The sequence below is a fragment of the Hippoglossus stenolepis genome, chromosome 18 (assembly GCF_022539355.2).
Source record: "Hippoglossus stenolepis isolate QCI-W04-F060 chromosome 18, HSTE1.2, whole genome shotgun sequence".
Classification (NCBI taxonomy): domain Eukaryota; kingdom Metazoa; phylum Chordata; class Actinopteri; order Pleuronectiformes; family Pleuronectidae; genus Hippoglossus; species Hippoglossus stenolepis.
The window spans coordinates 10344061-10369334 of NC_061500.1; the positions used below are offsets into that span (position 1 = coordinate 10344061).

A 25274-nucleotide genomic window follows, 5' to 3' on the forward strand; every position below is an offset into this window, starting at 1 on the left:
ACGGGATGTTGAGGGATAAAATAATAAATAATAAGACAATAATAATAAGGAGAAAAAGTTTGAAGGGGTTGATGTCCACGCAGAAGTGGGTCATTGAGTCTGGGAGCTGCTCGCCTATTTTTTTCTCATGGCACTTCTTATTCATGCGGTGGTGATATTAATTTTTGTGCGTGCGTGCATTTGTGCATGCTGTGTGTGTGTGTGTGTGTGTGTGTGTGTGAGGAGCGAGCGCGGGAACAACAAGAATGGAAACAAGCTCGACGTGTTTTTTTCTCCGCAGCATTGTTCCCCTGCACAAAAATGCAAAGCTGCTTTGACGTGCTGGTTCACTTTTTGTTGAGGTATAAGCGGTTTAATATTCATGGTTGTTCGCGGGGGCCCCCCTCCCCTGTATTGTGACAACGTTTAGATGAGTATATACGGGGGCCCCTTTCTTCTCCGCAGCCACTGTTTTTTCCTCTTGATGGACCGGGGGGCTCGAATGGGCAGTTTTTCCTTCTCTTCCAGCAGAGAGGACATCTTTATTCCATCCCCGGCTCGCAGGTTTCCTATTCAGCTCCCTCTCCAAGTAATGTCAGGGCCCTGAAACGGTGCCGCAAATCAATCTTCCATGGTGTTTTGAGGGCAATTTGACATCCATGCACTCTCTCCTCCTTTCACCGCACCAACTACAAGGAGGATTGTCCGAGCAGGAGGAGGAGGAGGAGGAGGAGGAAGGAATGGGGAAAGTTGTGCGCCCTCTTTCTCTCCATCCCTCTGGACGAATATGGACTGTGGCAGTGAAATGAGAAAGAAGATATGGCACCTAAATACAATAGCTGATCTTTTTTTTTTTTTTATTATCATTATTTTTTTTTTACTCTGAGCTGCAGAGATAGTGAAAAGGCAAGGTGAGTGACAGGGCACGAAAAAAGATTACTGTGAAAAACAGCTGCTTTTTATGAGCGGGCCCCTCCTACGTTTTGCCCCCCCACCCCACCCCGCACCTCCTGTTTCCCAGATGAAATTTTCTCTGCTCTTTTCAATGGGATCCTTTCTCATCTAGATTGATTTACATTTATAGCATTCAGCGCACAAATCCGAGGTAAAAGGCGCGGGGACAGCGGGGCGGGGCCGCTTCTTTATTAAAGAGGAATTAAATGAATTGAATTGCGGTAACGCATGGATTTGATTTGCTTATTTATGCGTTAACCTGTGGCTTTATGCGGGAGCCGTGTAAAGCCGCGGCCGTGTCAGCGCAGGCAAATCCAGCCCCGCTTAGCCGCTCCATTGTAAACCAATTTAAACCCTTCTGCTGTCCATTTAAAGCTTATCAATTTTCATGTGGATGATTGACAATTATTGCACAAAGAGTGCGGTAATTGTTTCATTTCAAAGCGAGCTGCTGGGAGAGCTATCAAAGAGCAGGGTCTGTTTGTGGGTAAATAGCAGAGGTGACGCCCCTCAGCAGAGGGAGCTGCCGATGGCCTGCAGGGAAACACACTCTGTGCCCGAGTGAGAAGAATAAGAAACACTTCAAGACCAAATTAAAAGATGAGGAATTTTACATTTTTAATTTCTGGGATTTTTCGGTTTTTCTTTCGTGTGTTCTGCTCCATGACACAAAAGTAAGAATGTAGTAAAAAAGAAAAGGTAGTTTGGGCTTCTAAAATAAAAATTTGCTAAACAATGTTACAGTAAAAAAAATAGAAATGACATTTTTAGAAGTAAAGATAAAAAGGTTGAAAAAAGAAGAAGAAAATGATCCAAAAAAATAAAGACATAAGATGTATAAAGAAAAGGTTCCAAAATGGAAATGAAAGGTTCAAAAGATAAAAGGTGAAGAAATATGAAGAAAAGGTTCAAAAATAAAAATGAGGTTAAAAAAATAAAGTTAAAATTGTTAAATAAAATGAAGATGTTGAAAATAGTAAATAAAAGGTTTTAAAAAGCAGCCTGACCAAAACCGTATCCCTAATTCATGTCTAACACTAACATTAACTAGTAGCTCAGATATTTGTTTTTACTCATAGAACCAGACTGTGTTTATGCTGGAAGAGATCCTAACAAAAACCAGTACACACAGACACAGACACACTTCTGCAGCCAGCTGGGGGAGAGGAGGGAGGGGAGTGAGTGCACAGTCTCCAGGGATGCTCCGCAGGGTCATTAAAAACAGATTAAGGTATCTGCCACAGTGTGGAGGATACTGAGGATCAGCTTATCTGTAGCAAAGGTGAGAGGGTGCCCCCCCCCTCCTCATCTCCCCCTAAAACTGCTTTTATTCCCCCCCTAACTCCTCTGGTTAGACAGGACAGGAGGAGACGGGACACCTGCTTTGTGTGTGTGTGTGTGTGCACCTCAATTTACACAGCAAGGGAAATTTGGATTTACATCTAAGGCAATAATTTAAACATCACCTGATACAGTATAATTAAAAATAAGACACTATATTCATTAGATCAGTTGTATTTTTTTCTTCATAGGTGGAATGTAACTGAGTACATTTAGAAACAAGTACAATAGAAATACATTCAGGTACTTGTAATTACATTTTAAGATGCTTTATATACTTGTACTTTATTGCATTTGGAGTCAAATATTTATCTGACATCTTTAGTAACAGCAGATTCAAATAATCAACTCATAACCAATGATATGTTACAGATTAAACTATTCGCAGCAGTATTTGATGTAGTTGTAATAATCAGCTGCAGCATTAAAATGATAGATTTAATGCATCACTTATGATCTGATGTATTTCATATAACTGTGAAATGGGTCGTTCTGCGTAATGAGAAATCCATTTTACTTTTGACACTCCCAGTATATGAAGCATAATAAATGACTGGATGCTGAGACAAATGCACAAATTTGTTAAGTGTTTCCGCTTGTGAGAGTTTTCTACACTGTTGAAACTTAAAAACTACACAAACATTGTGCACATGAACAAACAAACAGATCAATAAAACTCAATGAGAAAACCAGGGGAGCTATGATGCAGTGAAAGTAAAAGTCCAAGTAAAAAAAAAAAAATCCTGTAGAACAGTAGAACCAAGATAGAAGTGTAGTATGGTAAAAGTGTTAATGATGAATGACTATTTAAATACTTGTCTTTAAGTATTAAACTTAACTTGGTATTTTAATAATAGGCCTTATAACTAATAAACTTTATAGAGCACTTTATAGCATAAAACTCAGCTCAAGGTGCTTTACATAAAATAGAACAATATTTAATGTTGATCATATTGTGCGAGTAAACTCTTGATCTGCGACGTAACAATTAGCTGATGAATCAACCTAATGAAGTGAAAAGTATATTTGCTTCAGGAGTACAAGAACAAAGTAGCAGAAATGGCAAATACTTAAGTAAATCACATGAACATCAATTGAGTAAATACAACTCCCACCAACAGAGTGTAACCATTAAAATAATGTGTATTTTTTGAGTATACACAAAATACAAAAAATGTATTCCTGCAACATTTTAAAGTGTAAGATTTGGCTATTTTTCAAGTCATAGATTATGATATTGTATTTGATTGTAGTAATAAAGTAGTTTTTACAGCTCAAAATGTCCTACAACTTTGTTATTTAACCTGAACATGAATATTTTCTCATTTGTCCCTGAACACTAAATAAATCCCAAACTGAACTACATCCTCCTCTTGACTCTTTAAGACGAGGCTTTAAAATGCAGCAGCATGAAAATACCCCCCACAGGAGAACAGTGTCTCCGACAGACCGATATTAATAATAACTGCACCTCTCGACCTCAGTGCGGGAATGATCCTGGAACAACTAAATTATTGGACAGCCATGATGGACCACCAGGTCAGAAGTGTCCACGGGGACGATGCGTTTTAAAAGGGAAGAGGATCAAAATCAAGGGCTGGATTTGGAAACAGCTGCACGGCATCAATGCAGGGACCCGTATGTGGCAGCTCAGGGTCCACTGTGGCAGGAGCTTCCCCGCTGAGCGCAAAGATGTGCAGGGACAAAAGCTGGAGGAGCTCAGGAGGGGGTGGAGAGGAACATTTCACTGGACAGGAGGCTGAGAGAGGAGATGCTGCTGCGGGACAGCGAGGGGACGGACACATGGAAGAGGTGGGACAGGGACAAATGAGACATGGAGATGTGGGAAATTTGCAGATACTGAGCGAGGGAGAAATTAAAAACGATGGAAATATTATTCTGTAGTGTCCAACAATTTGAGTTAATGTCTAATTGTGCGTTTTGACATTTTAAGACGGGACAGATGACATTGATACAAAACACTATTAACGAATGTGTTAAAGATTTTGCTTTGGTAAGAGTTTAAAAAATTTGACAATGTAATATGGGGCAATTTACTGAAGACATAATTTTACTACTTCTTGTCCGGTTATTGCAAAATGGACATTACAGGTTTATGTTAAAACGAGCAAGAACAAGAAATGTACATGTACCATATTGTCACATGTGTAAAGACACTGGGAGCTGTGTGGTGATGTGATGCGTGTTTGACTCATAAAACTACTTTAAAGTGTTAAACAGACCAACAGTAGAAAAGTGTTGCAGTTAACATTAGGAGTTTGTGATAATAGTATAACTCAACCACAAGAGCAGCTAGCGGAAAATTTATTGGAATTTGAGAACTGGCAGTAAGACTATAGAAAATATAGATTTTCTGCTTATAAAACATGAAAACACAATTGGCCTATAGATCCTCTATGTATCATTTAGTCATATACAATAGAGCTGAGAAGGTTTCCGAGGTGAAACTAAGAGGATTCAACACTGAGCATCAGAATACAACAGAAGACATTCAAATGTTTATAATAATATTAATCAAACAGAAAATCAGCTTAACAGTACACAATAAAGGTAGTCTGGATGTTTTTAATACATGGTTAACTGTACACGAGGAAAAAAAAACAAACACCATAATTAGACATTTTGAAATTATATCCCTTTTCATTAAGAAATGACGTTAATACCAGAATCATTTTTCCATAATGATGCATCATTTATATTAGATCACACAAACAAATAAAAAATTAATTAAAAAGTTATTAGCATTGGACTGAGTCCAACGCCCCACTGAGTCCACAGCCAGGGCTCAGTGTGGCGTTAGTGAACTGGGAGGTACCAAATAAGAGTTTTTGATCATAATACATTAATTATTACACAGGTAGAAGTACACAGGCTTAGCAGTCTTGAATAGTTCAGGTACACAACATACACAAAAGTCTACCACGTCATATTTTTCTTCATAACAAGATGCAACATCAAATTTCAAATCACACATTCACAATCTTTTTTAACATTTTCAGTATGAAAACAGAAACAGAAAACGGAGGGACAATTTTCCTGCAACACTGATCACAGGAAAAAAATAATTTTTTATATAAGTATATATATATGAAACATATATATTTTAAATTAACAGTCAAATATGAGCATATATACATAGTTTTACAAGGTAGCAAAGGCAAAAAAGCTATTTGCAACATCCCCCTAAATCTTATCAGATCATTGTAATAAATTATCCATGACATTTCCATTAGAAAAAAAAAAAAGAGAAAAAAACATCTTAAAACTACAAGTTAAAAGTCTGTCAAAATATTAGAGAACCCATCTTTGTTTCAAAACTGAAATAAGATATTGCACCTTTTTCTTTTTAAACCAGAATACAATAAAATGACAATGAAAAAACAGCATACAATGCACAACAGGAATTAAGTTAGAACTATTGCCACTGGCTGACATTAATCCTTTTTTTTTTTTAGACCTTGTAACAAAAATACATTTCCTGTAACAAAACATCACAGTTTCATTTCACTGAATTATGTAAAAGGAAAAACATTTTGAACACACTCTTTAAACATCTTATGACATAGGACAAAAACCGTATTCAAGACTGCTAAGCGCATAATCATGGTTTCACTTCAACATAACTAGAAAAAATAGATCATATTGCCTTTTGAAATGTTACAACTCTTGGGTTCATTTTGGCGGTACAATCTGAGTCAACGACAGGAAAATATAGAAAAAAACGAAACAGCTCTCTCAAGTCCAAAAAGGGATCCCAGATACTGTCTATCCAAAATAACAGTGTACATAAGCATTTAGTAACAAATAAATGTTCCTGATTTTAGAAATATTACTTTATCATATAAGTCATTCTACAGCTAGTGTTTCTCACTAAGAAAAAAAGTCTTCAAGGCGTTGCAAATCTTGAACCCCCTCTGTTAAAAAAGGGGCTTTTCCATCCTCTCAGTGATTCAAGTCTCTAACCTGGGCGACTTCTCTAATGATCCTGTGGACGAAAATCAGTTTGATTATTTCTCACAATATTTACCCTCATTACAGCTGATTTCAAGTCCTCACTTAATTTGACTTTAATCTGAATTTTGAAGTTTTAGGGAAAAATGTGATTTTTGATTTTTCTTCACATTAAATCCCATGAAAAGAGCAAAACCAACAATGAATCTATCTTTCTCCAGGGCTGCGTTCAGATAAAACGTTTATTTAAATATCAGCTGTGGTTGATGACATGGGTTTGAATACATGTTTTATACTTAAAAATATGCTTGATGTTACAGCCTATGCTCTAGAATAGACGTACAAGAAGCAGCAGCTGCCGCGTTTGTTGAGAACTTAAGAATCTACAGTGTGCACGGCCCTTTTAATACGGTGGGGTTTATATACATGTCGCTGCTGATTGAGCAAACCCTCCAACACACACTGAGAAAAAGTAACTTGAAGCCCGTTGCACATTATTTTCAAGCAAACATGACATTTAACCCGGAAACCGTAGTGAAACGTTTTTAGATACAACTTGCCCCAGGCTATTCTCTTGTGGTTAAACCACAGTCATGAGGGAGGAACTGCTGGCAGCTAATGACATGTCTTAGGTGGGATGACAGTGAGACGCGGCTACAGTAGCAGCTCCTAAAGAGAAGAGCATCGCTGTTGCTATATCAGGAATAAAGAGCATTTCTTCAATGAAAAAAGAAAGACATGGGACTGAGGGCATTTGGCCAATGGAAAATATAATTTCATTCTTCTCCTGCTTTGGAACCCGTAATTGACCGCAATAGACGGATGGTTCATCCAATCTACTGGATGAAAATGCCTGCTCTTTTCAAAACAGTCTCCTACAAAGCCATCCCACGTGGTTCTGTCTAACAAACCACCTGAAGAACCGGGTTAAGAAAGTGAATGTCGGAAATTCTAGGGGGAAAAAACATCCACATTTCCACAGTCAAAACCAACATCTTTGAATTTTTAGCTCACAAAGAGAAGTTCAAATTTCTTGTTTCAGGAAATGGTTGAGTCTTAAAATAAAAATGTATTTGTGACCTTTTTCTACATATTTATCATCTAGTTGATTAGGAGCACAGAGCTAAAACTAATGTAATTCATTACCAGACCTGAAGGATGGATTTACTCCAGAAGTGACAGACTGACACGTTGGTTTTGGTCTCTACATGGGATTTGTTTTTCCCTTTAACATCTTCACTGGGAAGCTGTTGAGGTGCTGGTTCTCACCTGAAGGCCTGGGGCTTGTGTCTGCTGTGCGCCCTGGTTGAAGTAGGCCACCGGCTGTCTGTAGAAGTCCACCCAGGCGTTGTAGTCAGGATTAGAGGTCTGCTGAGATGCCGGAGCGGCTGTCTGGCCTGAAGGGGGAAAAAAAACACCAGCCAGGAATAATTAAGACGAGCAGGAATCAAGACATCAACCCATGTTACGAGGTTTAAATGGTGATGTCAGAGCTCAAACTTCCCTTTATCCTTTAGTTTGATTATGTTTTACTCATAGAAGATAAAAACTCACCCCAAGCTTTGTTGTATTCAGGAGCAGTGCTCTGGGCTTGGTTTTGCTGACCTGTAATCAAGCACAAGAAATATTCAAAAATATTTAACACAGCAGCTTCTACACGGCCCTAAACATCCTTCTTTCAACGGTTTGATTTTACTACAGATCTTGTAACACAGCTGTTCCACTTTGACTTTTTGAAACCCAGTTTTCAAGACCTCCATGTTACAGTTGTGGGTTTATAATTTCTCCAATATGGCTGAGTAAAGGCTTGCATACTTGTGTATTTATATATATAAATATATATAAATCTCATATTACTTGAGGCTGGTGTGACCAAAGTTAAAGCACAAATGAAGTGGGCCCTGAGCTGCTTCTGTCATCGTGACACTTGCCTAGCTTTTTATAATACTGCTCCCAGTCCATCTGGCTTGTCTGGGATCCATTCTGACCTGAAACCAGACACAGATAACACCACCACAGTTACTGACAGTGGGATTAGACTTTTCCTTTTCCCTCGCTTTTTCATAATGATTTCCATCGAGAGCACATTTCAAATCTGTGCATACAGGAAAGATGAGGTTAGCCACAGGGAATGAGATGGTTTCATCCCAGCCTGCACACGACTTTGAATACACAGCAGTAACACAGCTCGACTGGTTGAGCTCTGAATGAAATTTATGAGTAATTAAACAACTTAAAAAGGATGAAAACTGGTTATGCATGTTGTGTTTTGTTTGTTACCTTATTGAATGAGACAATTAGGCAGCTGCTTATTTATTGATTTATGTTTTTTTCCAGATAGATAGCTGAATATGATTGTCAGTAGACTTACTGTGTTCCTGTTGGCCTTGAGGCTGCCAGATTTGAAAGGTCGTACCCCATCCTCCGGTCATGAACGTCTGAGGCCCACTTCAGGCAAAAGAAACAGACAAATCACAGTGAGGAAAATAAACTTGTCAACTAATTTCCTACTGAAGACACAGAGTTACACACAGCAAAGAGATGACTAGTAAAAACTGAAGAAATACATCAAAACGTGACATGTTGAGGAGAAACACTGATCCTTACTGTTGCGGAGGAGTGGTTGGTCCTTGGTTGTAGGGATTCATCCCGAAGCTGCTGTTGCTCCCCATTCCAGGGCCCTGGAGCAGAGAGAGAGAAGAGGAGGTGATGAAGAGACCACACTTGTGCTTAAAAGGCAGCCAACAGGCAAGGTCAGAGGGCAGGGCTGGCTGCTGATGCACTCCATTAAGTCCATTTGATGGATTCTTTATGTTTAACCTCTGGTGACATCCTGCTGGCCACCAGCACCCACAGCAACCTAGCTCACCCCAGCAGCTCCCCACATTGACATGTGTGCTCATGAATATCAAGCCAGACAATGGTGTTTTGCAGGGGGGGGGCTGCCAGGGAGATTGGAGTCAGACCACCTACCCCAATTCTCTCATCGATCAGCTGGCGAGCCTTTTCCAACTGCTGAGGGGTGCCTCGGATGGAGAAGATGCGCACGTTGGGGTCGGTGTTGGGTGGTGGGTTTCTCTGCAGCTCCACGTGGGCACGAGACTGCTCTTTGATGTTTTTGATGGTTTCTCCACCTACAAAAGCATCAAGACATCAGGAGGTTTAAATGTTTCTGTATGAAGCTGACATTAGACCTTCACAAGAGAAGTGTGAGGAAAGTCCTCCAAGTCAAATGAAAAGTAAAAACCCCATCAAAGTGTCCATCACAGTGTTGAACCTCGAGAGAACGATCACCTGAATCTGCAGCTCATCTCAGATTTACTGAGCTTCACAGTGAGTTTCACCTCATTTATCACAACTTTAATGTTCTGGTTCACTTTCACTGTGTTTAGCACTAAAGACCCAGTGAACACTACCTGCACCAAACAGCAGATGGACAGAGTTGGCAACTAGTTAGTAAACAGTTGAGGATTCATAAACCCACCTTTATGCCTTAAGCATTTATATTCATGTGGGTTTTATAGGAAACAGTTGTTTCCAACGTAAAAGGGAACTTCTCCGATTTTGTATTGTTACATTATCGATAGCATATGAAGATTGAGCAATGTTTATTTTCCCACCATGTTGCCTTGACTGAGATATGCCCGATCTTTTGATTCAGTGCCGGTACGCAGTAAGGCAACAATAGACGTATTTCTACCTTTTGGGCAAAAGGGAATACCACAGTCCCTTTTCTCCGCTTTCTCCAGTCATGTTGCACCAATTAGTTCGTTTTTTCCAACTTTTTCAAGTTACGAACAAAACTTTTCTGAAGGTAGAGATATATCTGACTTGATTCTTCTTATCACAGAAACTTGAAAGAATAGTTGACACCTGGTGGTGGTCAAAATTTGTTTTTCTATGCATTAAATCCGAGGCAAAGACGACAGCATTATATCATCAGTGAGATATATCAGCTGATCTTGGGACCATCTGCATGACATGAACTCTCAAGTCATTAACTTGGGAATCTGTCTAATTTTTCCTATATGACATGGACGCGGCATTAGACCAGACATTCTCATCATTGACTCACTTGACTAAACCGATGTGATAGTGCTACCTTATGAGGACTCTGGCATGTGTCCCACCACTTATCTGCCATTCTGTGGTAACATCCATGCAAATCGGTAAACAAAAGGAGACATCTCCTGCACGCCACCCCCTCCTCGGCATCAGATGCCAGCTTCCCGACGTGTGGGGAGAGCAATTACACCAGCAGGGAGAAATGAAACAGCACTGGCAGGAGAAAAGGGCCAAAATTGAAGCGTATCCTCCTTCTGGGATATCATTTGTCTCTTTTACCCTTTCCATTCTTGACTCTGTGTTGTCCTCTGTGATGAGAGGAGGGAGTGAACGGGGGGCATACAGCCGCTGCTGCCGCCGCCCCACACCCCCTCTCCACAATGCCCGTATGAACGAAAAAGGCTGAGGGTGCTTCCCGGGGGGACACCGGGGCTGTCCCAACATCAATTACACATTTGTTCACTTGTGGCTGACACTCGGATGACCCTGGCTGACCTTCGAATGAAAACGCTCATCAAAAACCTCTCCTCCTCCCGTAGCCTATTCCATGCTGCCAACAGACTGCACATGGGCCATTAACCCATTGTCAACCAAATGAAACTTCTGCCTTAATGAAGCCATTATGAGCTCTTCTAGTCAGACAGCAGAGAGCAATGAAGACCCTGACTATTCATTTCATGGACTGGGCTGTAGTGAAGACAGATAATACGGGCCTTATTAATGAGACTGGTTTAGTGAGCTGGAGAAAAGGAGGGGATACAAAAGTGCAACTGGTGACAGCATTCAGGGCAAAGCCAAGGGACTGGTTAGCCGCTGCTGGTGGGGAAACCCTCTGGAGGCCTCAGGGGAAAAATAACACCACACAGCAGCTTTACATGAAATCACGGCTGGGTGATATATACTATTTATATGATACCCATTCATATGAGTGGATGGAAAAAAGAATAAAGTTTTTCCTAAATTCAGATTTGTTTCCTTATACAAAATTGTTTAGCTCCATTTATACAATTGTACTTCTTAGTCCTATTTTTCTTTGCTCTGTTCTGTTTTTAATAAATTTCTATGTAAAGTACTTTGAATTGCCAGTGTATGAAATGCTATATAAACAACTTTGCCTTACACCAGTTAACAGGAATAGCCTTAAGTGAATTTAGTTTAATATATTTTTCACTCAGTTATTCATGTTCTCTAGAGCCGAAAAATAAATAAGAAAATAAATCGGCTCAATTTTACAATCAATTGTTTTTAAAGATTTTGTATAACAAAATGGCCAAAATTATTTTCCTTAAGGTTACCATCTACATTCTCCTGAATATAAATGGCAGATTAGATAGATCTGTTAGATTTTAGCCCAATTTTTGTTCGTTGTTATAATGTTTTTATGATATGTAAACAAAACTGTCAGTGAAATGCCCAATACTACAAAAACTTAGAGCTACAATAAAAATATCTGGCAGGAAAACGTACAAAGAGTTGAGTCCATTTTAACCATCAGCATCAAGTGCGAATGTTAATTCTTTACCGTAGGAGTTTGACAAAGAAATCTTCACGTAGACTCACTAGCTTTCACATGGAGATTTCCTCCAAGAAAAATTCAGTTTTAAACTGAGAAAACTCTGTTGAGGAAGACTGAGGGAGACAAAGCTCTGGAAAACTGAACATTGAGTTGTAACTTTTAGGCCAAAACTCTTGAGTAAAGTTGCCTGATGCTTGTTACGGCTCTTGCAGAGTTTGAGTCGGTAATAAAGTCTGAGCAGGTTGGTGGGTGGCTCAATTCACCACATGCAGTGTGTGTGTGTGTGTGTGTGTGTGTGTGTGTGTGTGTGTGTGTGTGTGTGTAGGGGGTCAAAACAGAGGGGCAATGGGCTACATATGGCATCGTAAAGATATTAATCACTGTGCTCTTTAAGGAACGGCTGACAGCACCCAGACCCACCGCCATCTCCACCATATTGGCCCACTTCATATGCTAATGCTTGGAGAGGGGGACACAACGCCCAGGTTTATTTGTTTCCCTCGCCCCACTACATGCACAAAAGCCACTTGACATTTCTATTGCCATGTTTTTATCTTAGGTAAAGAGGCCCCCCCTGACCCCGCCCACCACACACACACACACACACACACACACACACACACACACACACACACACACACACACACACACACACACACACACACACACACACACACACACACACACACACACACACACACACACACCTCCTTCCAATGCAATGGTCAATGACTTTTAAATAGCTGGCAATAGAGTGGGCATGAATAGCCAATAAGCTAATTCCTCCTATTCATTCCCTCGCTGCACTCTATTGGGCTGAAAGACCCTCATTAGATGCCAGGCAGCCTTCCACATGATTGAGGGCTGTTATTATGCACCTTTAACAATTAATGTCACATTACACGCATTATCCCCGTCATTAAGCCCTTAGTGAAGCCAATGAATGCCACTTGTGCTGTATACATGAGCCCTGGAGGGAGAATAGGAGGGTGGTCACTCACCCCCCTTCTTCTCATCAGTTTCACGTAGCGGCAGAACACCAAATGGCGTCCAGTTATTAGAGTAAAGAGCCAATCTGGTGAGTTGGGCATACTCTAAGTAAGACTGTTGGTATTAGTGAACTGTGTACTAATTCTCTAAGACAGCAAGTTGAGTCAGGATAATGGACATGTGATAGAGTTGACCTCACAGAGAAAGAAATCTTTCATGTACCAGCTACTGAGACAGCTAACGGGACCAACAGGTGTTTAAATCGACATAATAATAAAAACATGTTCTTTACCTTTGCCAATAACTAGGCCACACTTGTCAGCAGGGACTGCATATGTCACCTCCTGCAGGCCTGCAGGGCCTCCAACGTTACTGTCGCCTCGCCCTCGACGTCCCATTACTCCCCCAAATCCATCACGCTCCTGTGGAGAAAAATTGGGGAGGAATAAAAAAGAAAAATAGTAAAAGATGTGGGATCAATTGCTCCTTAAAATAGCTTTTTATAAAAATTCTTCTAAAGTTTCATCTAAATTTCGTAGTTTTTTGCCTTTTAAAACGAGTTTAAGAAACTGAAAAAATTACTTATGTCCTTAAACCTCAAAGATAATGAGCATCAGCAAAGCATAGATGAGTAAAATATATTCAAAGACAACAAAGTTCAGTGGCATTGCACATGTTGACCACATACCTGAGCTGTTTGAACCAGTTCATTGATGAGGTGAACTGCATGGTGGCAGTGGTCGGGCTGACCCATCACTTGAGCAACTCGGTCAGGACTGACTCCATCATCTGGACAAGGACAAAAAGCTCTTTGACTCTTCAGCTATTGTTTACATGTTTATTGTCAAGTACCATAAGTGAACAGAATCCTGGTATCCTGATAGCCCTTCAGACTATAACATCGTGGATTTCACAGCTCATGGGAATAATAGTGAGGGAGGGAGGAATTACGGACTTGTGGATGATCAGGCCGGGGTAAACTTCACTCTGTTCATGAATTCTGATGATTGAATGAAGTTTTGCCTCGAGCTCTAAATTATATATCAGCTGTCAAACACTCAGGCTAAGTTTGTGTCCTGAGTTTTATGCAGAGGAAATTTCTTTGTTACATGTGCGATACTGAAAAGGAGAAGAGAAGCGCCGCCAGCATCATTGACTTATAGGAATAAACACAAGCAGTCCGACCTATCACAGTTCTCCCAGTGGTATTTCTGTAGCATCATTGTCTAGATACATGTTTGAGCAGGTGCCCGCCAACATTATGTTCTCACCTTGTTTGAACTGGATCCTGACCCCAGCATCATTCTGAATCTTCTTGATCATCTCTCCGTTCCTACCAATGATGATGCCAACAGCAAATCTTGGAACAACCACCTGGACAAAGAAGACGGAAAGAAGACTTCAGAAAAGATAATATATTACCCTATCTGCATTAATAAATAAGCATAAACCTGTGTGTCCTGTAACTGAAAAGCAGTGAGGCTGGTTCTTACATCCAGACTGCTTCCCCCCATTTTGGATCCAAAGTCTGCTCTCCCAACCCTGAAGTCACCCTGGTCCTTGTCTCGGATGAGCTTCACCACAAGTTCACGGGCTTGCTACAGTGACAATAGAAAAACACAACAAAATCTTAATAAAATATGGATGTGAAACAAAGCAAAACTTCAACTGAAAGCCTCTCAATAAAAACAAAGATGTTTTCCAGTGTTTGAGCTGAAGCCTGAAGGCATAAAATGTGTAAAATTGAGTGTAAACTGAAAAGACATCAGCGCACACTGAGCTCTTCTGAGACCAACCTGCACTTTGTGGGGATCCCCAGTGATTCTCAGGGGCTTGTCCGCTCCAGTGGGCATGGGGTCATCCTGAATCATTATCATCTGCACTCCTGTTCTCTCCTGCAGGGGCACAATCAGACAGAAGCAGGAACAAGAGTTACCTGGGGTCGAAAACACCATTCCCTCTGAAGGGTGGAAATTCTATCAGGGCTCAAAGAACAGCTTTTATTTTTGATATAAAACACGTGGAGGACGTGAGGAGATATTTCACATTTCAGTAATTTGACAGGTTTATTCTTTCACAGAAAAATTCTGCTGGTGAATCAACAAAAAGAAAAGTCATAAAACAGGAGAATATGCTTAATGAATTCACAACGAGTGAGTGGGTGTGTTGATGAGATTTCTAACATGCAACAGATAAAAATCAAAATACAAAGAATCCAAATATCTCCAGATGAAAAGAGGTGCCATACACAGAAGATGCAGATGAAGATGTGAGACTTGAGATTTCTGCAGCAGAATAAATATGCAAAGTCTGCATGCTCGACCCTGATGCCACTCCTTGTCTGAACGTTCTGGAAATTGTGAAAGTGTATAACCCAAAACATTTCTCGCTGGGTTCTTCATATGTGGAAGGCAAACTACAGAAAATGTCAACATGACAAACTAAACTGGTTTCTTGCATATTCCTGCAATCTGAGCAAGGGGGAACTGGGGCAATTACAGTATAATTGATACTGAAGACTGTGGCTTCAATTTACTTTTCACTGCTAAATATATGGATTAAATATGTGGGTTCGACAGTCTGCATGTTCCCAGTCTCTACCATGACAGTAAATGTAATGTATCTATAATGATGGCAGCTGTCAGGTTGTGAAAAGCTACAACTACCGTAGAAGCTAAATGTTCACAGTGACCTAAGACCACACCTGCAGCTGTTTGATGGTTTCGCCTCCTTTGCCGATGACCAGGCCGACTTTGTTGGCAGGGATGAGCATCTGCTGGATGGAACTGTTGCCGTCCATATCGCAGTGGAAGCCTGGACCATACCGACACTGCTCCACAATCTCACTCAGCAGCCTCTTAGCCTGGCTATATGGGAGAAGGGGGGCAGAGACCAAGAAAAACATTTATCACCTGTCACAGATTCTGCACAAAAACTGTTCTGCGTCCCATTTTTCTTTGTCAAACGCTGAAAGAGGTGTTCAGGTGATTAAGGACAGATATGAAAAGAGATTGGAGTTCATGCCCTCTCTGTCACAACAATAGGGCACACTTTCTATTAACTAATGCTCTGTTCAGCTTCAGTACATCTGTCAATGAGGAGAGTTGAAAGACAGTCTATCAGTGGCCACTGTTAGCGCTGGATACACACTGGTCCTTTACGACCACCTTCGCCAACTCTATTTAACCCCAGAGAGACTGAATGAACCCTGAAGTGTCAGATATTTTCTGCACTCCACCTGGTTGTTCCTGTGGAAAAGTTTGTACCTTTATGACTGGAATTATAGGGTTTGTATTTGGAATGGAACCAGGCATTTGTTTAATATGATTGTAACACTTATTCAACAGATATTCACCATAACACTATGCAATAGAAAGATAGTAAGTCAGAGTCCCATCTCCTCGTGGCTAGAGGAAATACCTCAAACATTCTCAAAGAGGGTTACAAAATATTTCGACTTTTTTTTAAATTTAACTATATGGACACATGACCAACAGTTTTAGATTGAATGTAAAAATAGCATTACTTCTGTTCTACAGTCATACAGGGAAGTCAAAGAAATTGCTCAAGATTATTTACAAGGAGGGAAGTGTTTTTTCCCCCTTAAGATGTATTTCTCATTGAACAGAGTACAATGAGAAAAATAACAGTATTGTGTATCTATATAATTGTTTCACGGTTAAAAATAAAATATTCAAAAAAGCTGAGACTCACTCAATGTTCTCTGGGCTGCCAGTCAGTGTGCAGGGTCTGTCCAACATGCCTCCGCTGTCTGTGAACAAATAGGAAGATTAGACAAACTGCACATTCTCACATACAGAACAATGTGTAATCAATTCTTTGTAGTCTAGTCAATTTTATGTATACAGCCCAAAATTACACATTTCTATGCAAGGGAAGAACAAAACAAGATAAATGTGTAATAAAAATGTTTTAACCATTTCAACACAGAATACCCATATATCATAATTTAAATGGATTAATCTGAAAACCTTTCACTGACCCCCTGGCAGTGGGCCACGGAGCCCCATTTGAGAACCACTGCCTTAGAATACTAGTTTTACATATAAGGGGCTTTGTGAAATATTAATGTGACTGTTAGGTATTACTTTTGAAAGGAAAAATTCACTGTTTGGAGTTTTTGGCCTCTCACTGTAAACCAGGTGGGCTTAGATGTGTTTAGTTATAACGTACCTGAAGCAATCTGGATCTTACAACCTGATTCCAGTTGAATTCTTGAGATCTGCTCTCCTCCTTTTCCTATGACTATGAGGAGAAGAGAAAAGACCAGCTTTAAGCCACAGCCCCCAGCAGTGACTGAAACACTGAATACAATGTCAACACTGATGATTACGTGTCAAACAATTGTACTGACTCGAGGGCTACTTACTGAAGCCCACCATCTTATCAGGCACTTTGAAGTCTTCTGTTGTGAAAGCCCTGAGAGAGACAAGGACGTGATTAACAACTGACAGACCAAAGAAAATTTAATTAAGACCCATCATTGGTAAGACGACATTTTCTCTCAGCCAAATTGTGCCAATAGCAAACATAGATGCGAGATGTTTAGAGCTGTAACTAATAATTATTGTCATTATAAAATGTTACCTTTTTGTTTTCTAACATTAAAAAAATAGGTCTTTAGGTTTGGGAAGAATGATAAAAAAAAAAGCTATTTGAAATTGCCCACTTTGTGATGGATATTTTTCAAATATTTTAAAGACCTAACAATTGAACAATTAATGGAGGTAAATAACCAGTAATGAAACTATAATTCAATTTGGGAAAAAATTGAATTATAGTATGTTAACTAAAATTGAGTATGTGATTGTATATGATTCCTCTTTTAGGGACATGGAGAAACAAAATCTGAAATTGAAACCAAACAACCAATGAGGGTTTATGATTACATAAAATGTGATCTCATTACTATGAATGCATCTACAGTATATTAAAAATGAACAGAAACTGATTTTACTGCTCACCTTTGATGTACCATTGCTCCGAGGTGGTTCCCAACTGAGAGAAAGGAGAGAAAAACAAACTAATTACCATACGGGCAATAGCATGAGATCATGGTTAAAAATAATGTTTTAAATACGCGCTAAAGTGACTGCAAATGAAGCAGCAAAGTGCAAATGAATCAGTCGCTGCTGGAGGGGACAGGGAGCAGATGGATGTGGCCCTGCCAATCCTCCGTGTTCGTGTCTGACCCACAGCGGGGGCTTTCACAGGCATGGAAATCAGGCCCGCGAGTGTATGAGTGAGTGTTTCAATCAGAGCCATTCAGAAAGAGAGAGGCAGCTGCTGGGTCACTGGCTGCTGGTCCTGAATTGCATTTTGACAGGTAGCACCAAGCAAGGGTCTTGCAGGGTCACTGGAGGATGCGCTGCCGTGGACGTAAACACCTGAGTTGATATCTAGCAGCTTCTATCAATTTTATGGTCGTTTGCACTGATTTCACTTCTTCTGGAAATGCACTGGGGTTAACGCTCGAGGCTGGAACAGCTATGAATATAAAGAAGGAGGTGTACTAAAATCATTCGAGGACAAGACTGCAAGATAAAGTGTGAACACCGGGAGTGTTTGTATTCTTGTACATTTGATAATTAAATGCTGGGAGCTAGCTGCTAAACACAGATACCATTTCTCTTGTTTCCCCCTGTATTGTGCAACAACCTTGACAGAAGAAAAACCGAGGACAAATTGTTGCGAACAACAGTGTGTCAAACAAACCTAAACCAGAATTGCATACAATTTATCTATCCATGCATTCAGGGCTGAAATATCATACAAACAACTGTGACAAGATAACAGGAGGACGGAATAAATGACTAGTGTTCCCACTTCACGGATATGAAATGGATCAAATCTCTTGTTTTGTGTACAAGGCTCGACGAGATAGGGTGACATTTCTCGCACTGCACTTAATACTCCACACAAACATGAAAATAGAAAACCACAGCTCTCACTTCACAGATAACTGTGTTTCCCCCGCAGTAATCTATCAGTGGTGCACAGCATCAGTTTTCAACTATACTAAGTTATTAAATATATTTCAGTTACGACAATTTGAATCAACTCATGTCGCTGTTCAACTAGGACACAAGTGGAAAAAGATCTTGGGTTATTGACTAGGCTGAAATGTAACGTTTCAAATAACTTCTATGGATTATTTGGCCCATAGAATAAAATCCTACTTAATCCCTACTTAATCCAAACTGGTTTGAAAGTATGAGAATGATAAAACCTGTTCTGCTACTCAGAAACATTTGCCTGTAATGTTCTTCAGACATCTCTGCAAACCTCAAAAATCACTCAAAACTGATGACACTAAATATATTTTATTCTAATGCAACATGCAGACCATAAACATAACAGTACTAAGATTTAAGTTATGTCATGTCTAATAAACATATGGGAATTTGGTGAGATAGCAGTTTTCCCCCTAAATGAAGATAAAAATGTATTTCGTATTGTGGAATATTTTGAGAGTAGCAGGGTCAATATATTATAGAATAAATTAAGAATTTACTATTATGTTACCCAAATCCTTGAAACATTTATATATATATGGGCTTTTGAAATCCGAGATTTTATGACAGGATTCTAAAGCTAGCAGACAAATATATAGGCCGTCATAACCAGTAAGATATATTAATCGATCTAGGTTCAAAAATATTTTGGGTTTTCTCAGCTTTCAGTTTTTCAGCCATTTAAACAGCCTTATCGTCCATTTGCCTGATTGGATAAACAATCAACTGATCAGAACTTTGAAGGCAAGATTAAGACAATGACGGCTTTTGTGTTGACAGAAAATGACTTGGGCAAATATGTCACTAGCTACTGAATAGTTGGGGGAAAATAACCACTTCCAAAGAGAAATGACAACCTGTAAAATTGGATAATGAGGTGAAACAAAAGCCGTTTTCAGACATGACCTGCGGGTAAAGTCCAGAGAATTGGCTCTGGAGTTTACCCGCAGTTTGCCTTTCACACATGCACAACACAGCGGGAGGTTCTCTGGAGACGCGTTCACAACAGCAACAAATCCTCTGTTATTCAGGCAAGAGGTGAAGCAGACAGAGGCAGGAAGTGATGTATTAACTCTGATGCGGAGATCACGTGATTTTCTTAACAGACACCTTAAGTCTCCTTCGTTGGTGTCTTCTATGTGTCTGTCACCGCTTTTTTTTTGGGGGGGGGGGGGGGCGCATGTTAGACGCCTCATCTTCTACCCCCACTTGCTCGCGGTGAATTCAGTGGGGGACCTCCTGCTGTGTTTTCACATCGACTTCTCCTGGATTTCTACGGACATTATACTAGGAGGTCAGGCGGAGAAAGTCCGCAGAAACTGCGAGCGTCTCAGAAAAATACAGAAGAACTGTGGAGTTCAGTACATGTCTGAAAGCAGCTGATATGGTAATTGTCCGATTTTTACCCCAATTAAAAAAATGTAATAATAAACGAACAAAGTGTGAACAGAGAAGACAGCATAAGAGTTTCTAATTTGCAGGAAGATGTTTCTATGAAGGTGTATATGCTTTGGAGAATTAAAGCTAAAGCATCAGTGATTTCTGTGTGTCCATAATGAAGGCTTACCTCCATTGTCTAGTGAACGTTTTTGGCCTCCAAAGCCGTAGAGGGAGGGATCTAGGACCGGAGAGGAATTGTTCATGTTGGGCATCTGGTCTCCGCCCATCTTGGCTGCCATCTGGAGAAAATGTCACAGTGGGACAGATGGAAGAATAGGTGAAAAGTGGTGATGATATTCTTTGAACATACATTTTCCTACCAAGATGTCATCTGGGACAAAACTTTGTGATAAATGACTCGTTCCCTGCCTGTGAAGTCTCTGTTGTGTGTAGTTATCTTTTTGACAGCAGCTGAAACCTGCACCCAAATATTACAGTAGCTGGGAGCAGTCTGCTCCAGCTCTTGTTGCGATTACAAACGCTGGTGATTTCCTTCAAACATTTGTCATGTGCCAGCTCTCACTGACTGCACCATCTTTTTTACACTTTCACCAACAAATGACAAATCATCCAAGCTCACATCTCAACTGACAATTTTTATTGGCCAACCAATATATAGGTCTATTAGTCTTTTCACTACCAAAAGTATTGAGGTTCAACACCTCTATTCATGTTATGTGAGAGTACTGAATTTTCAATATTCAAAGTTTATTTTTATAAAATACTTGTCTTTAAATTTCTGGCATACCACACACATTTTGCATTGTGTTATTCTGACAAGGTGCACAACCACTTGCACACTACTTAAAGAAAAGAGCACTTTTTTGCATTACAGCTTAACTAAAAATCCATGTAGTTGTATTTTCTAAATCATCCACTTGTCGACCTAAAGCAGATGCTCGTTTTCTGCGGTGATGGACACTTAAATCTTCAGTTTCGTTGCACGACAGCGCCAACAGCATTTTCCACTCCCCTGTTAAACTGCCACTTCTCCTCACATACAAAAGTATAGCATTTCAGAAAATTACACTAAATTGACATCTGTGCCTGACTGGAATTTTTTCACAATATGAAAATATAGTGACGGCATTTAGAGTCTTCCATCACCTTCAGGGATGATTATCTACTTCAGAGACCAGCAATGGAAATAAGAAGGCAGAGAGGGAAGGTGGGTGTGGGGCGGCTGCTTCACAGGACATTACTGAAGCTACGAGCACGTCAAGCAACATGAAAGCATTGTAGAAGGAAATGGTTGCACTTTCTGAAACCTGTGCTTCTCAGAGCTTTGCTTCACAAGATATGGACAGATTGTTAAGAAGTATCTTCTGAAACACCTGCCTTTTTTTCTTTTCCAGGTTAGGTATATTTTTGACAGTAGACATGTGTGTTGTCGTGATATGCAATACCTGCCTAAACATCTCGATACTGAAACAATACAAGAGTTTTAAACCTAATTTGACTGAACAGATCACTACAATTTAAGTTAGTTAAAAGGGCAGGGAGTCCTCTGTCAGTAATACTACTATTATTACTACTGACTCCATGTACATTTTATAGTCATCCAGATTAAGGCTATAAATCAATAGCAATAATTATTGCAATATAATATATATCTATGCTTAAGCATTGTGCAAGCACAGTGAGGGGGTATTAAACATAATTGATCAAACTCAGATTTGTAAAATGTTTGGCCGCTAATCAAGTGTTCAAACACTATCATCTATATATAAATTTATATCTATAAATTTGTCATATAGTCTGGGTCTAATAGAAAAAGAATTACGAAAATAGCTGTTTTAACAAAAGGGTTTTGCGATACAACACTAATTGACGTATTAAGTTCAATAACCCAAGAATGTTCAGAAAATAATTTATTTACTTTATTTCCAAGAGGCGTCCCATTGATTTAAGTCTCAGTGGAGGACTGAGGGAAATATGCTTCTACATACAAACACAGTAAGTCACTTTCTTTGGGCAGTCTGCTGGTTTCTGTGGCAAACTGCCTGGTACAAACTGTAGTGGTCTATCCTGCAGTGGATCCCACAGTGTGCTCTGAGGCCTCTGGGTAAACACCACTGTGGACTGGACAGACTAGACTCACTTCCCTGCATACTTTTAAAATGTTATTTCTGATTTGTCCAAAAATAAGACAAATAAAAGTCACATGGCATTTGGTCACATGGGAACCGAAGTATGTATAGTTTATATTTAGGATCCGAGAACACCGTGTCCATTGGCCACTGTGGCACAACTATTTCGTGAGTAATCTACACCATTCATGACTCTGACTTCCACTCAATAAGGGGTTTTTTTTGTGCAAGACATGATGTTCATGTTTCACTGGTTTACAACAGGTTACTGGTTATGTTTAGGATCAACATGGACCCATTTAGTGACAGTGGCATTTAGCAAACAGTAACAGCAGAGGGGGCGAGCAGAAGGAGGAAGAATCCAATAATTAGCCAGCGGGAGGTCTAATGCAGAGGTTAACATCTGGTAAATTAGACAAGTGAGTTAATGGATCTCTACACAACACTCTGGTACCTGTTTAATTTGAAAAACAGAGCGCTTAACTAGAATTGCACTTTGAAGTAATTTAAGCTTGTGCAGTTATTGGATTCAAATGTCAGTTAACACCTCACTTTACACAAGAGCGTAGAGAAGCATGACAACGAGGCCTCCACTTCCTATGTTATCATACACCACTCTGATGTCTTATACCCCACAAAGCGACAGAATCACTTCTCCTTTCTAAAAGCATATAATGTACTCACATATTAACTCACTGTAAAACCCACAACCTAACCTCAGCTGTAGACAAAATGTTGCAAACACAATCAGCTTCTTAACTTTTCCATTTAGTATCAAGATCAAAAACTGGGGTTGATGCCCGCAATTGGATCCTTCATATCCCTTAAGCTTTCAGTTAGCAAATCTGAGACCTTGTGAACAAGGTGTGATCACAGATAAGAAAAGAAGGGGGGGGGGCCGCGGGGGCAGACACTCATGGACGGGGACATGCTGCAGCCATGTGCTTCACTGGATGTCTTCAAAATGAGACATGTACCTGCACAGGAAATACTTTAAGTACAGATATGGGTTTTTTGGGGAGATTAATGATGTGCATTAATCTCTAATAGTTCTGCCAGATATGTATGCTTGTCTTGCATATCAAGACAATGTAAATGATGGTTTAAAACACACAAAGGTACACTGTGTGCTAGACTGGGGGAAGCTAAACTAGCAGCTGTGTGACTAAAGTCCAATTTGCACACTAATATACACAGACAGTAGTTTACTAATCTTCTGTTAAAGCAAACACACAGCTCTACTAATGACAAATATAATAGCCCCACAACTACACTGTTGCTCTGCTGCTGTCAGTGTGTGTGCTTTAGCTTAATAGCAGTACCATCAGTGCAAGTTTTCTAGTGGGTTATGTATATTTAAGGTGATTTTCCAGGCACCAGTGGAGAACCCCCCAGGAGCTGAGGCTTATTTGCTCAGATGACGCTACACTAACATGGCCTGTTAGTGCACACACGCTAGCAAGCTAACAGCAGCTACACTAGCTTACTCGGGTTTTGTTGTTGTGAGCAAACATCTGCTTCCATTTTCACAGACACGCTCCACATTAGGCGAAGGGAGTGAAACGACGGGGTTTAACCGTCAGAGCCGAGTGTGGCTACTAAGCAAGCTGCTCAGCGTGCGTCTTAACAAAAACTGGGGCAACAACTAGTTCAGTGAAGCTAACTTGTTAACTAGCGGCGTGTGCGCGTGCCGGGCTGCTGGTTGGCTCGGGGTCCGTGTCAAAGCTCAGCGTTTTAGGTTTCGATCACGCTGTGGTAGGTCAAGATCCGGGCTCTCCAAACTTGTTAGTGTCGGCGAGCTAGCATGCTAAGCTAAGTGCAACTTCTGCCCTGACAACAGGTTGCAGTGTGCGTCGACTTAACCCAAAGTTACACAAACTTCGACACGGCCGCGGGCCTTCGTGTGTGAGGTCGAAAAAGACTCGCGTGGTGGTTTCCTGACAGTTTGGACACTGTTCACCAACGCGTCGTCCTCCCGGGGTAAACTCTCTAATCTGTGCGCTCAGCTACCTCCTGCTACTTAACGTTAGCCTGCTAGCTGCGGCTAACTGGCTGCATGAGGGCTGTTTGTAGTAGTGGTGGCTCCGGGCTGACCCGACCGAGGTTCCTGCCCCGGCTCCGACACGCGGAGCCCCCGGCGTGTGGTCCGGGGTAGTCCGCCACGGAGAGCGTGTTACCTGTCGGACCCGGCGTATCGTGTCTGCGAAGTCATCTTTCGTTCCGGGCTGAGCCACCGAGGCCTGTCCCTGAACCAGCTCCGCCATCATCATCATCCGCCTCGGCAGCTGAGAGCCACTCTAAAAAAAAAAAAAAAAAAAGCTGCACACGTGCCAAGCCAAAGCTCCGCGTGATCTCGCGAGATGACCGAGAAGCACATGTTGGCAAAGACCATCATGCATGTGTGCAGAAAGCATGTTGCTTATATCCCCCATTTATACCACTGAGTCAATTCAAAGGGCTTTATTGTAATAATGTATTGAAAACATTAAAGTGTATTACAACTACATGTCATCAAAGCATCAAAATACAATTTAAAAGTGCGAGTAAACTACAAAAAAACAAGATAAAGCAGATCAACCCTTGATGAATGCCACACTGGGGTATTTGCGGTGTCAGCAGCAAAGGGGATAGTGTATATGTGAGATACTCAGTAAAATTCAAAAACGTAAACAAAAGTCATAATCAATAAAATGAAAAGTTAAACAAGTACAAAATAAGTAAAATGTAATGTATCTTATACCTTATGTTTCCCGGCCTTCTTGTCTCGAATATCTCGAGAATATCTCGAGAACCATTCGTCTTATTGGCTTCACACTTCACACGTGTATTTTAAAGTGCCCAACGAAGTGCAGTGTCTAAATTGGTGTAATGTGGGAACGCGATACATTCAAT

At 40.4% G+C, this 25274-nt stretch overlaps 1 protein-coding gene across 2 annotated transcripts; it reads right to left on the reverse strand.

Annotated features, from left to right (window-relative positions):
• Positions 1 to 4842: 4842 nt before the first annotated feature.
• Positions 4843 to 24697, reverse strand: fubp3 (far upstream element (FUSE) binding protein 3). 2 transcript variants are annotated; one of them, XM_035184505.2, is made up of 19 exons: positions 24560 to 24697; positions 20420 to 20531; positions 17803 to 17836; positions 17208 to 17257; positions 17012 to 17083; positions 16532 to 16589; positions 15522 to 15684; positions 14614 to 14712; positions 14311 to 14415; positions 14089 to 14191; positions 13506 to 13606; positions 13110 to 13239; positions 9220 to 9380; positions 8854 to 8927; positions 8618 to 8694; positions 8178 to 8234; positions 7801 to 7851; positions 7516 to 7643; positions 4843 to 6280 (listed from the first exon to the last, which is right to left on the reverse strand). In XM_035184505.2, the coding sequence occupies exons 1-19, from the start codon at positions 24653 to 24655 to the stop codon at positions 6272 to 6274; spliced, it is 1680 nt and encodes a 559-aa protein (XP_035040396.1). In that variant the 5' UTR covers positions 24656 to 24697; the 3' UTR covers positions 4843 to 6271. The 2 variants fall into 2 exon arrangements, with proteins under 2 accessions (XP_035040396.1, XP_035040397.1); XM_035184506.2 differs by lacking the exon at positions 8178 to 8234 and having other exon boundaries at positions 24560 to 24685.
• Positions 24698 to 25274: the final 577 nt, after the last annotated feature.